At 36.6% G+C, this 9,940-nt stretch overlaps 1 protein-coding gene across 1 annotated transcript; it reads left to right on the top strand.

Moving 5' to 3' along the window:
* Positions 1–217: 217 nt before the first annotated feature.
* Positions 218–9,618, top strand: LOC106768760 (glycoprotein 3-alpha-L-fucosyltransferase A; the record flags this gene model as incomplete). Its single annotated transcript, NM_001317151.1, is given in 7 exon segments — positions 218–811; positions 1,583–1,743; positions 1,947–2,188; positions 6,472–6,576; positions 8,247–8,403; positions 8,535–8,762; positions 9,001–9,618. Coding segments are annotated over 7 exon segments (1,533 nt in total). The 5' UTR covers positions 218–427.
* Between the last annotated feature and the right edge of the window lie 322 nt (positions 9,619–9,940).

The following is a 9,940-nucleotide window of genomic DNA, read 5'->3' as shown; positions in this document are numbered from 1 at the left end:
TAAAGCAGAAGATGAAGCCCAAAAATAAATTATAAACGGAATACCGTTAACAAAAGCCGTTTGTTCATAGTCAGAAATTTAGGAGCAGTATTTTAGGAGGCCTTTGTTGTCGTGTTTTTTCAGGTTCTTTCTTTTGTTTTTTCGTTGATCATTGGTTCCACTCAGTTTCACCATATCCCGTGGACTTTGAATATTGAAAATCCTAGCCACTTCCGCGACTAACTCAAACGCTGCATTTTCTTTTTTCTTTCAGGGAACCATCCACCCATAACAACAAAAAAAACAACAGCAAGCTGTGTTTTTTTTATCGTTCTTTTTCTTTAAACAAGCACCCCCATCATGGAATCGTGCTCATAACGCCAAAATTTTCCATTTCCCTTTGATTTTTAGTTTATTTTGCGGAATTGGCAGTTGGGGGCGCAATTGAATGATGGGTCTGTTGACGAATCTTCGAGGCTCGAGAACAGATGGTGCCCAACAAGACAGCTTACCCGTTTTGGCTCCGGGTGGCAACCCAAAGAGGAAATGGAGCAATCTAATGCCTCTTGTTGTTGCCCTTGTGGTCATCGCGGAGATCGCGTTTCTGGGTAGGTTGGATATGGCCAAAAACGCCGCCATGGTTGACTCCCTCGCTGACTTCTTCTACCGCTCTCGAGCGGTCGTTGAAGGTGACGATTTGGGGTTGGGTTTGGTGGCTTCTGATCGGAATTCTGAATCGTATAGTTGTGAGGAATGGTTGGAGAGGGAGGATGCTGTCACGTATTCGAGGGACTTTTCCAAAGAGCCTATTTTTGTTTCTGGAGCTGATCAGGTTTGAATAATTCTGTTTCTATTCTCCACTTTTTGGTTGTACGGCCCCCTCCCCCTTTTTTTAATTAAAAGTATCGTTAGTTTAAGCTTCTTCTGGTAGATTTTTTTTTTGGGGTTCTGGTGCTTTGGACTTTTAGTTGATTCTCACTAGGTTGGTATTTAGCTCCAAAGGAGGAGATATTGGTGTTGGAGGAAAAAGATGATAGAAAATTGGTTAAAGTGGTTTGGATATGTGCATAGAAGGCCATTAGAGCTTTGATCAAGAGATTATATTACATATTAGTCTCGTGAATGAGGGGAGGAAAAAACCAAGAAGGATAGTGGGAGGGACGTTGTTAACTCTGAAAATTTGATCTTTATCCGAGTTTAATGATGTTGGGTGACCATGTAGCCAACTTCACCTAGTGCGAAAAGGCTTTATGTTCTTGCTGTGGTGGTGGATGTATGTCATCTAGCATGGTCATGGATGAAGACATGGTCACATTGTTCTTGAGTGTGGCATTGAAGAATTGCTGTTTTCTGTCATTTTGGTCTTTACGTGGGGGTTTGTTTCCTCTCGTGCCAGTTGTTGAATAACAGGATCCTCCAGCTGATTGTGGTGGATATTTCTCTCTTTAACAACACCTTATCTTGTTATTCCATCCAAATCTCTTTGTTGGCATGTTTGCTTGATGCTGATAATAGGTCAAGATGTAATTCATGAGCTCCTTATAATTACGAAGTCCCAGATATTGTTCTTGTTGATCTTAAATTGTGGTTCATTCAAATGCAGGAGTGGAAGTCGTGTTCGGTTGGATGTAAATTTGGGTTTAGTGGGGATAGAAAGCCAGATGCCGCATTTGGGTTACCTCAACCAAGTGGAACAGCTAGCATTCTGCGATCAATGGAATCAGCAGAATACTATGCTGAGAACAATATTGCCATGGCAAGACGGTGGGTAAGCACTGTTGTAAAGTGTTATTTCATTAGATGCCTACATTTCTTTGCATGTGATATCATTGCAATTCTAGCTACCGCCTTTACTTTTGTTCATTGAAAATTTTCTTTCTTTTTGTTCTCTGCTAAAGTGGACAGAGTAAGCCATTTTTTTCAGATGGCAATAACTAAACTAATATTACAATGTCTTTGTGTACTAGGAGGGGATATAACATCGTAATGACAACCAGTCTATCTTCGGATGTTCCTGTTGGATATTTTTCATGGGCTGAGTATGATATGATGGCACCAGTGCAGCCGAAAACTGAAGCTGCTCTTGCAGCTGCTTTCATTTCCAATTGTGGTGCTCGAAATTTCCGGTTGCAAGCTCTTGAGGCCCTTGAAAAATCAAACATCAAAATTGATTCTTATGGTGGTTGTCACAGGAACCGTGATGGAAGAGGTACATTATAATTTTTTTCATAGATTCAACTTCAATATTTATTAGTGATCTTTTATCTGTGTTAATATTATTGTAGATGTTTTCTAGAAGGAATTGTGTTTGCAGAGCTGACCTTGTGTGGTGTTTTTTCTACCTTTTAGAAGATGACTTCTGAAATTGCACTTTGTTTTGTACATTAATGCTCGCATCTTATTTTTCTCTGGAAAAGAACGAGAAAGCAATTTAATTGCAGAATTTAGACACTAAAAGATTGAAAAATGTCTGCAATGTGCCTGCAAATGCTTCTGGGGTTCTAGGGATAACTTTTTTTTTTTCTTTTGGTCAAAAGCTTTTCTAATTTTCGTTGAACCTGATAGCTTTGTCTAAGCACTTGTATTTCTAATTTTCTTTTATATTTTTAGAAGGGAAAAACTTAGGTTCCGAACTTTAGGTACTTTTAGTGTTGTTATCTAATTAAAATTGAAGTTTGATCTTCATAACTGTTTTTCTTTTATATTTTTAGAAGGGAAAAACTTAGGTTCCGAACTTTAGGTACTTTTAGTGTTGTTATCTAATTAAAATTGAAGTTTGATCTTCATAACTGTTTTTCTTTTATATTTTTAGAAGGGAAAAACTTAGGTTCCGAACTTTAGGTACTTTTAGTGTTGTTATCTAATTAAAATTGAAGTTTGATCTTCATAACTGTTAGGATTGGTGAGTGGACGGGTGAGTGGACCGGTGAGTTGACAGAGGGGCAGAAAGTGGGGCTGAGAGCATTGCTGCAGATGCACTACCTTCTGTTCCGGGAGAGAGAAAATTTGACTCCACTTTGTGAGAAAGTGGAATTATGGTCAGTGTTGCAGACCCACTACCTTGGGTTCCAGCAGAGAGAAAATTTGCCACAAAGCATCGTTACAGGAAAAAAGTTTTGGAGTTGGAAGAAGAGAAAAAATTGTTAAGTAATGGATTCTCTTTAGATGAAAACAAAATGATGAAGAAGAGCCAAGCGACCCAGTTTTTTTCCAACCTTGAGGACAAGGTTGTTTGGAAGGGGGGTGTAATGTTAGGATATAGGATGATATAATAGATGGGTTTAGGAGTTAAGGGTCTGGAGGTGTCGGTTGTAAAGGGGGAAGCGGTCAGAGTGGATATAAATAGAGTTTTTTTACTGTGTAGGGGGATATCTGAGTATTTTGTGTAGAGTCAGGCATTTTGCTTGAAGAGAGGGGTTATGCCCTCATCCAGGGAGGTTATGCTCCTATTGTAAAATAGCTTTCTTTTACTTGTGAATAATACAGAAACAACCCATTCTTCCCTTCTGTTTCCAATCTTTGCGTGAAATCTCGTTAAGTTCCAAACCCAGGAACCTAACAATAACTCACATCATAAAGGTTAGATTAATGGTCAACACTGGCTACTGAGATCAAAGTCTTATATTAATTAGAGAATAGAGTAAAGTATGTTCTTGGTTCCTTGGAACTTTTTAAATTTGGTTTTAGTTCCTCTAGAAATTTGTCTATATTTTCAAATGCCTCTGTAACAGTGCTATATGAAAGATCAAACGTGATACAGAGAAAAAAAAGAAAACAAAAACAAAGAGAGGTCGGCTACCCTAGTCTGGACTGGAATGATGAACTTGACCAAGTTTTATGGAGCTTGGCTAGGACGTAGTTAAGCTCGGTCAGGCTTAGTTGAGCTCAGCAATGGTGTTGGGGAGTTCGGCTAGAAGCAGTTGAGCCCGACAAGTGTCATTCCTGACATCAAATGGCAATAGGCATTTCAGAAAGAAGGTTTCTGAGAAGAAAGGGATACAGAGAGAGAATTTCAACAGTGAGAAGAAAGTGTAATACCACTACAAATCTGCTCTCTACATCTCAATTCACATAATTTAACATTCTCCCCTTTTGTCACGTGGTCTCTTGTGCTCCATTATCTTTTTTATTCCTTCTTACGTGCGTTCCTCTTTCTCAACAAACTCCCTTCCCACCATAATGCCCTCATTTGTGCATATTATATTACTTTCCCCCTTGAAAACAACCTTGTCCTCAAGGTTGATATGTAGATATGCTCTTTTCATTTCATCTAACTCGTCCCACGAATTGCCAGCATCATACCGTGAATCCCCTTGAACCAAGACTTCTGAAATTTCCTTCCCATTTCTTTTAATCACAGGCACAACCAAATTTTTGTTTGGCAACCTTACTAGACCCAATTCATTTACTGACAAATGTAGAAGGAAATACTGTTGCTTAGGATGACCTTGGAACTTCTTAAGTAATGAAATGTGGGATACTGGATATATCTTAGCAAAGTCAAGCAAAAGCAATTTATAAGCAACCTTTCCAATTTTCTCAAAGATCTCAAATGGACCAAAATACCTAAGACTCTTTTTTTCTTCCTTTCTCAAAGCAACTGAGTGTTGCCTGTATGGTTGCAATTTCACCAAAGCAAAATCACCAACTAGAAAATGAACACCCCTTCTCTTTTTGTGAGTCTGAAACTTCCTATAGTTTTGGGACTAATGTAATTTAGCTTTCAGCTGTTTAAACAAAGAGTCACGAGCCTTCAAACATTCTTGTAGCTCTATTTGATCATGCTTCCTGTGTTCATATCTTATTATGCCCTCTGGTAATTCCAACAAGGGAAATGAATGAGTATTTTCTTGAACCTCATACATGCTATAGACTTCCACAATGACATCTATATTTACCTTTCTCATAATATGATGTAGTTGAGCAGTGGTAGAAACGATATCCTTTTCACCTTGCAGGGTACTAAATCTTCCCTTATGATATGTAGTGATTCATAATCAGTGGTAGAAACGATTTGTAGTGTTTTAACCATTGTTATTGGGGAAACTTGCGCTGTAGCATTTGAGCTCGAAGGGCTTCCAATATTGCTGGCAGAATTTTGCACTAATTTTTGTAATGATAGCTTGATCTCCTCCATTGTAGCTTCTTGGGCATTATTCCTATCTTCCATTGTTTTCTGGAGTTTTTTCACTGTTGCAACCATTGAATATCCTTTGCGTTGGTACGAATTTCAGCTAGCATTTCCTTCATTCTTGTATTTTCCACCATAAAAGTCAATGGAAACACAAATGTAATAGTACTATAAGAATGTTCAAGAAAAAGAAGAAAACAAAAACAAGAGATCGACCACCCTAGTCCGGGCTGAAATGATGAGTTCGGCCAAGTTTTATGGAGCTTGACTAGGATGTAGTTAAGCTGGCCAGGCTTAGTTGAGCTCGGCAATGGCGTTGTGGAGCTCGTGAATGGCATTAGGGAGCTCAACTAGAAGCAGTTGAGCTCGGAAAGTGTAATTCCTGACATCAAATGGCAATAGGCATTTCAAAAAGAAGGTTTCTGAGAAGAAAGGGATATAGAGAGACAGAGAGAGAATTATAACATTCTTTCCCTTTGTCATGTGATCTCTTGTGCACCACTATCTTTTTTATTCCTTTTGACGCGTGTCCCTCCTGCTCAACAAACTTGCTCAACAAACTCCCTCTCCACTATAACGACCTCATTTGCACATGTTATAGCCTCTAATTTCGAAATGCATCACCATTTGTCTAAAAGCATTATCTAATGTTTTAGAAAGCACTATCTAGACCGCTTTGAGGATATTGTACATTTTTAAATTAGAGGGTTGAAAATGAAAAAAAAAATGGAAATTAAAAAAAAAATTGAGGTAGATTTTGTGGATTTATTAAGGATTATATTTTATTTAGGAGTGTTTTTGGCATGTAACTTTCTCGCTTGTTTTTCAAAAGGCTCTTGCTCTAAACATGAATTCAGTTCAGGGTTCAGTAATACTATCAGTTTGTTCTCCAACTTCTCTACCCTATTTCCAATTCTCTCCTTTCTCCCTTTTGGTTCCTTGTTGACACTGAAGAAGAGTAATTTTTCTAAATGAATCTTCCCATAGAAAGGAGGGAGGAGTGTGAAACATGGAAGTGTTCTATCTTTATCTCGCACTTACTTATTAGTTTAAAATGCATTTTGAATGAATTGGATTTTAGTTTTCTGCACATGATCAGGAAGGGGAAACATAGAAAATTGTGCTTGAAGCTAGATATGTTGTTGGACATGAACAAATTATGTTCACAACTCAACATTGCGAATCTCAATTATAATTGTTATGTAAAATCCAAGAACGGTTAGATTGATATATGACTAATTGATTTTAAAGTTTAAGGAAATTACTCCTTTGCTTGAGTCAATGACTTCCGAAGTTCCAAAGATTATGTGATGCTGTTGTTATTTGTTAATGATTATGGTTATTATCTTATTCTATTGCAGTGAACAAAGTGGAAGCCCTGAAGCACTACAAATTTAGCTTAGCGTTTGAAAATTCGAATGAGGAAGATTATGTAACTGAAAAATTCTTCCAATCCCTTGTTGCTGGTATGGATATGTATATATTTTATCTCCGTTCTCTTGCCTTTTTCTATATATACAAAACATTAATTAATATAACACTAGTTCATGGGCTACACAGACATTTTAGTTTGGCTCTTATATCCCATCTGATTTTCTTTTACATCTACAATTTTCTGTTGAAATAGAATTGAATGCTCAATTTTGAGTAAGTTCAGCAAAATTAAGGACGATAAAAAATTCACAACTAAATTCAGGAAAATATTTCTTGAACATAAAATTTAGACAACAAACCATTGTTCCTTTGATTGTATGGCGATTGAGAAGTATGTATATGAAAAATATAAAGTTAAAAAACTTATACTGTCAATTTTTTATGTTCAAATCATGAAATTCTTAAATTTATTGATCAACTAGTCCTTTCTACGGTTGTAGGCTGGTGTAGACATTCTTTAGTTGCAATTAATCATCTTAACTCTTACATAATGCTCTTCGAATTTTTCACACTTAAGTATGATCCTCTATCAGTGTCTTGAGTTCATTGCTTCAAACTAATTGCCAACGATACTGGTATTTCAATCTGCTTCAGGTATCCAATACATAGTTGGTACCAATATACTGATACTGTGTATTTATGATTTCAAGCCTTTAAAAAATTACAAAAATTTAATAGAAATCCATACTAGACATAGATGCAATTATAATATTTGTAATATAGGAACATTGATGCTTTGTCCCTTGACGGATTTAAGAAGGGAAGAAGATGTATTCTATTTCTATTTCTGGACAATAGAGAGTGATTTATGATAACAAAGGTTTATAATTTTTATTCTTTTAGTAATTTCCTAGAAGTGTGTTTTTAAAATGGATTTGCAGAATTGCAATTATATATTTTATGAACTTTTATATATCTTTAGATATACATAATGTATTGATGTAGTGTATGAGATACACATTGTGTTTGTGTGCATCATAAACTGGCAATATACTCAGCATTTGTGAATGAACATTGAAATGATGAACCGAACTTAAGATAGTGTGCAAGGTACACTTGGTGATAGTGTACTTGATAGATTTCTTGAAACAAGAAATCTAGAACTCACACTCGAACACACCAACACACAGAGAAACACTGAAAACAGTCTGTATTACTATTCTTGATGACAATGAATACAAGGTATACAGCCCCAACACTTCTAAGGGAGCACTCTCCCTTCACACAGGATGCAATGGTCCTGTCTCTATGATACAACAAAGCAAAACATGTCTGTCCCTAGACACCCCTTCCACCTTATAAAGCTAATCCTTACCAGACAAACAATAACTAACCTCCAAACGGCCCTAACTGACCTCCTAACAACTTATAACAGCTTAAGACCTACTTCATTTAATTCCCCTTCCTCCTTTCATACACTCTCAAAGTCCTATCACTACTGTTGGCATAAATTCAAGAAATACACTGAGTGAAGTGGAAATTTACAATAATTTCCTGAAAGACAATTTTTTCTCTAACACGTGATAATATATTAATGTGCAATCAGGTCATATTCTTGTATTCTGGGATGCTTCAACTTGAAAAATGCATTTCCATATGAACTTAACGGAATGGGGTCTGGTTTCTCAAATTTTGCACAATTGAGATATCAGAAGAACCCACTTATAATGCAGGTTCTGGATATTAATCTATGTTATTGTAGGAACTGTCCCTGTGGTTGTTGGTGCTCCAAATATTCAGGACTTTGCTCCTTCTCCTGGTTCAATTTTACATATTAAAGAGATAGAGGATGTTGAGTCTGTTGCAAAGACCATGAGATATCTAGCAGAAAATCCCGAAGCATATAATCAATCATTGAGGTAAATTAAATGCTGAAGAGAAAGAAGTTGTTTGACCATTTATCTGGCTTAAACATGTGAATGGATTTTGTGTTGTTATTCTTTATTTTTGTGATCACTAGGATGCATCCTGAATTATTTTACTAATATAGGTGGAAGTATGAGGGTCCATCTGACTCCTTCAAGGCCCTTGTGGATATGGCAGCTGTGCATTCATCGTGCCGTCTTTGCATTCACTTGGCCACAGTGAGTAGAGAGAAGGAAGAAAATAATCCAAGCCTTAAGAGACGTCCTTGCAAGTGCACTAGAGGGCCAGAAACCGTATATCATATCTATGTCAGAGAAAGGGGAAGGTTTGAGATGGAGTCCATTTACCTGAGGTATCTATTAACTTTGATTAGAATTTTTACTTTAGTCTGCAGTCATCAGCTATGATAATTCTTTCCCATCCAACTTCATGGCATTGGCATCTCTCTTGGTTACTTGGCAGAGAATAAAAGCTGCCAAAGAGAAAGAATGTCTTTTTATTATGTTCCTTCAGACTCAGACCATCTGTGACTATTACCATTATGGCTCTTGAAATAACTGACAATTCATGATTTTAATTCCAAATGGCAGGTCTAGCAATTTAACTCTGAATGCTGTGAAGGCTGCTGTTGTTTTGAAGTTCACATCCCTGAATCTTGTGCCTGTATGGAAGACTGAAAGGCCTGAAGTTATAAGAGGGGGGAGTGCTTTAAAACTCTACAAAATATACCCAATTGGCTTGACACAGAGACAAGCTCTTTATATCTTCAGCTTCAAAGGTGATGCTGATTTCAGGAGTCACTTGGAGAACAATCCTTGTGCCAAGTTTGAAGTCATTTTTGTGTAGCATGCGCTAAATGGTACCTCTGCTCTACCTGAATTAGCTTCACTTAGCTGAGCACTAGCTAGAGTTTTAGGAATGAGTATGGCAGTGAATATGGCATGGCTTTATTTATGCCTAGTTTCTTGGCCAACTCATTGATGTTTTGTATAAGACATCACACTTTAATTTTAAACTCGTTTCTGTAGAAGTGCAAATCCATATTTAATGCTTAGTTTTAGTGCTCTTATCTGATCATCTAGAAGTCACAGTTCTTGTATATTGTGAGTGAAAAACTGAAAATCTAATAGAAGGATCAGATGTTTCACTCAAGACACATTATTACTTCATGTTGTTTTGATGATCTCGAGCTTTTTTAGTGTCTGGAATTTATGAACATAAATATTGGAGGAGTTATTAATCTTAATTCTTCATTTTATTCATTTTGTTCTAGAGTTCTGAAATCATATTTACCCAACATCCATTACTTGTTTGGTCTTTATGTGAAATCATATGTAAAGATTTTATAATTAAATAACGTGATTAATTCATTTAATCTATTGAATTATATTCATTTGGTGATCATTGTAACAATTCAGTGATATATAGCTTTATCTTGAGTATAGTTTCTGGGTGCTGGCCATACATTTTCATAACAAAAATGGTATGATATGGTGGATTTCAGGGTAGCTACAGCTAAAACTAAATTTA

Source organism: Vigna radiata, chromosome 7 (assembly GCF_000741045.1).
Source record: "Vigna radiata var. radiata cultivar VC1973A chromosome 7, Vradiata_ver6, whole genome shotgun sequence".
In the NCBI taxonomy this organism is placed as follows: Eukaryota; Viridiplantae; Streptophyta; class Magnoliopsida; order Fabales; family Fabaceae; genus Vigna; species Vigna radiata.
Note: the sequence above shows the minus strand (reverse complement) of the source record. Positions and strands in the feature narration are given on the sequence as shown.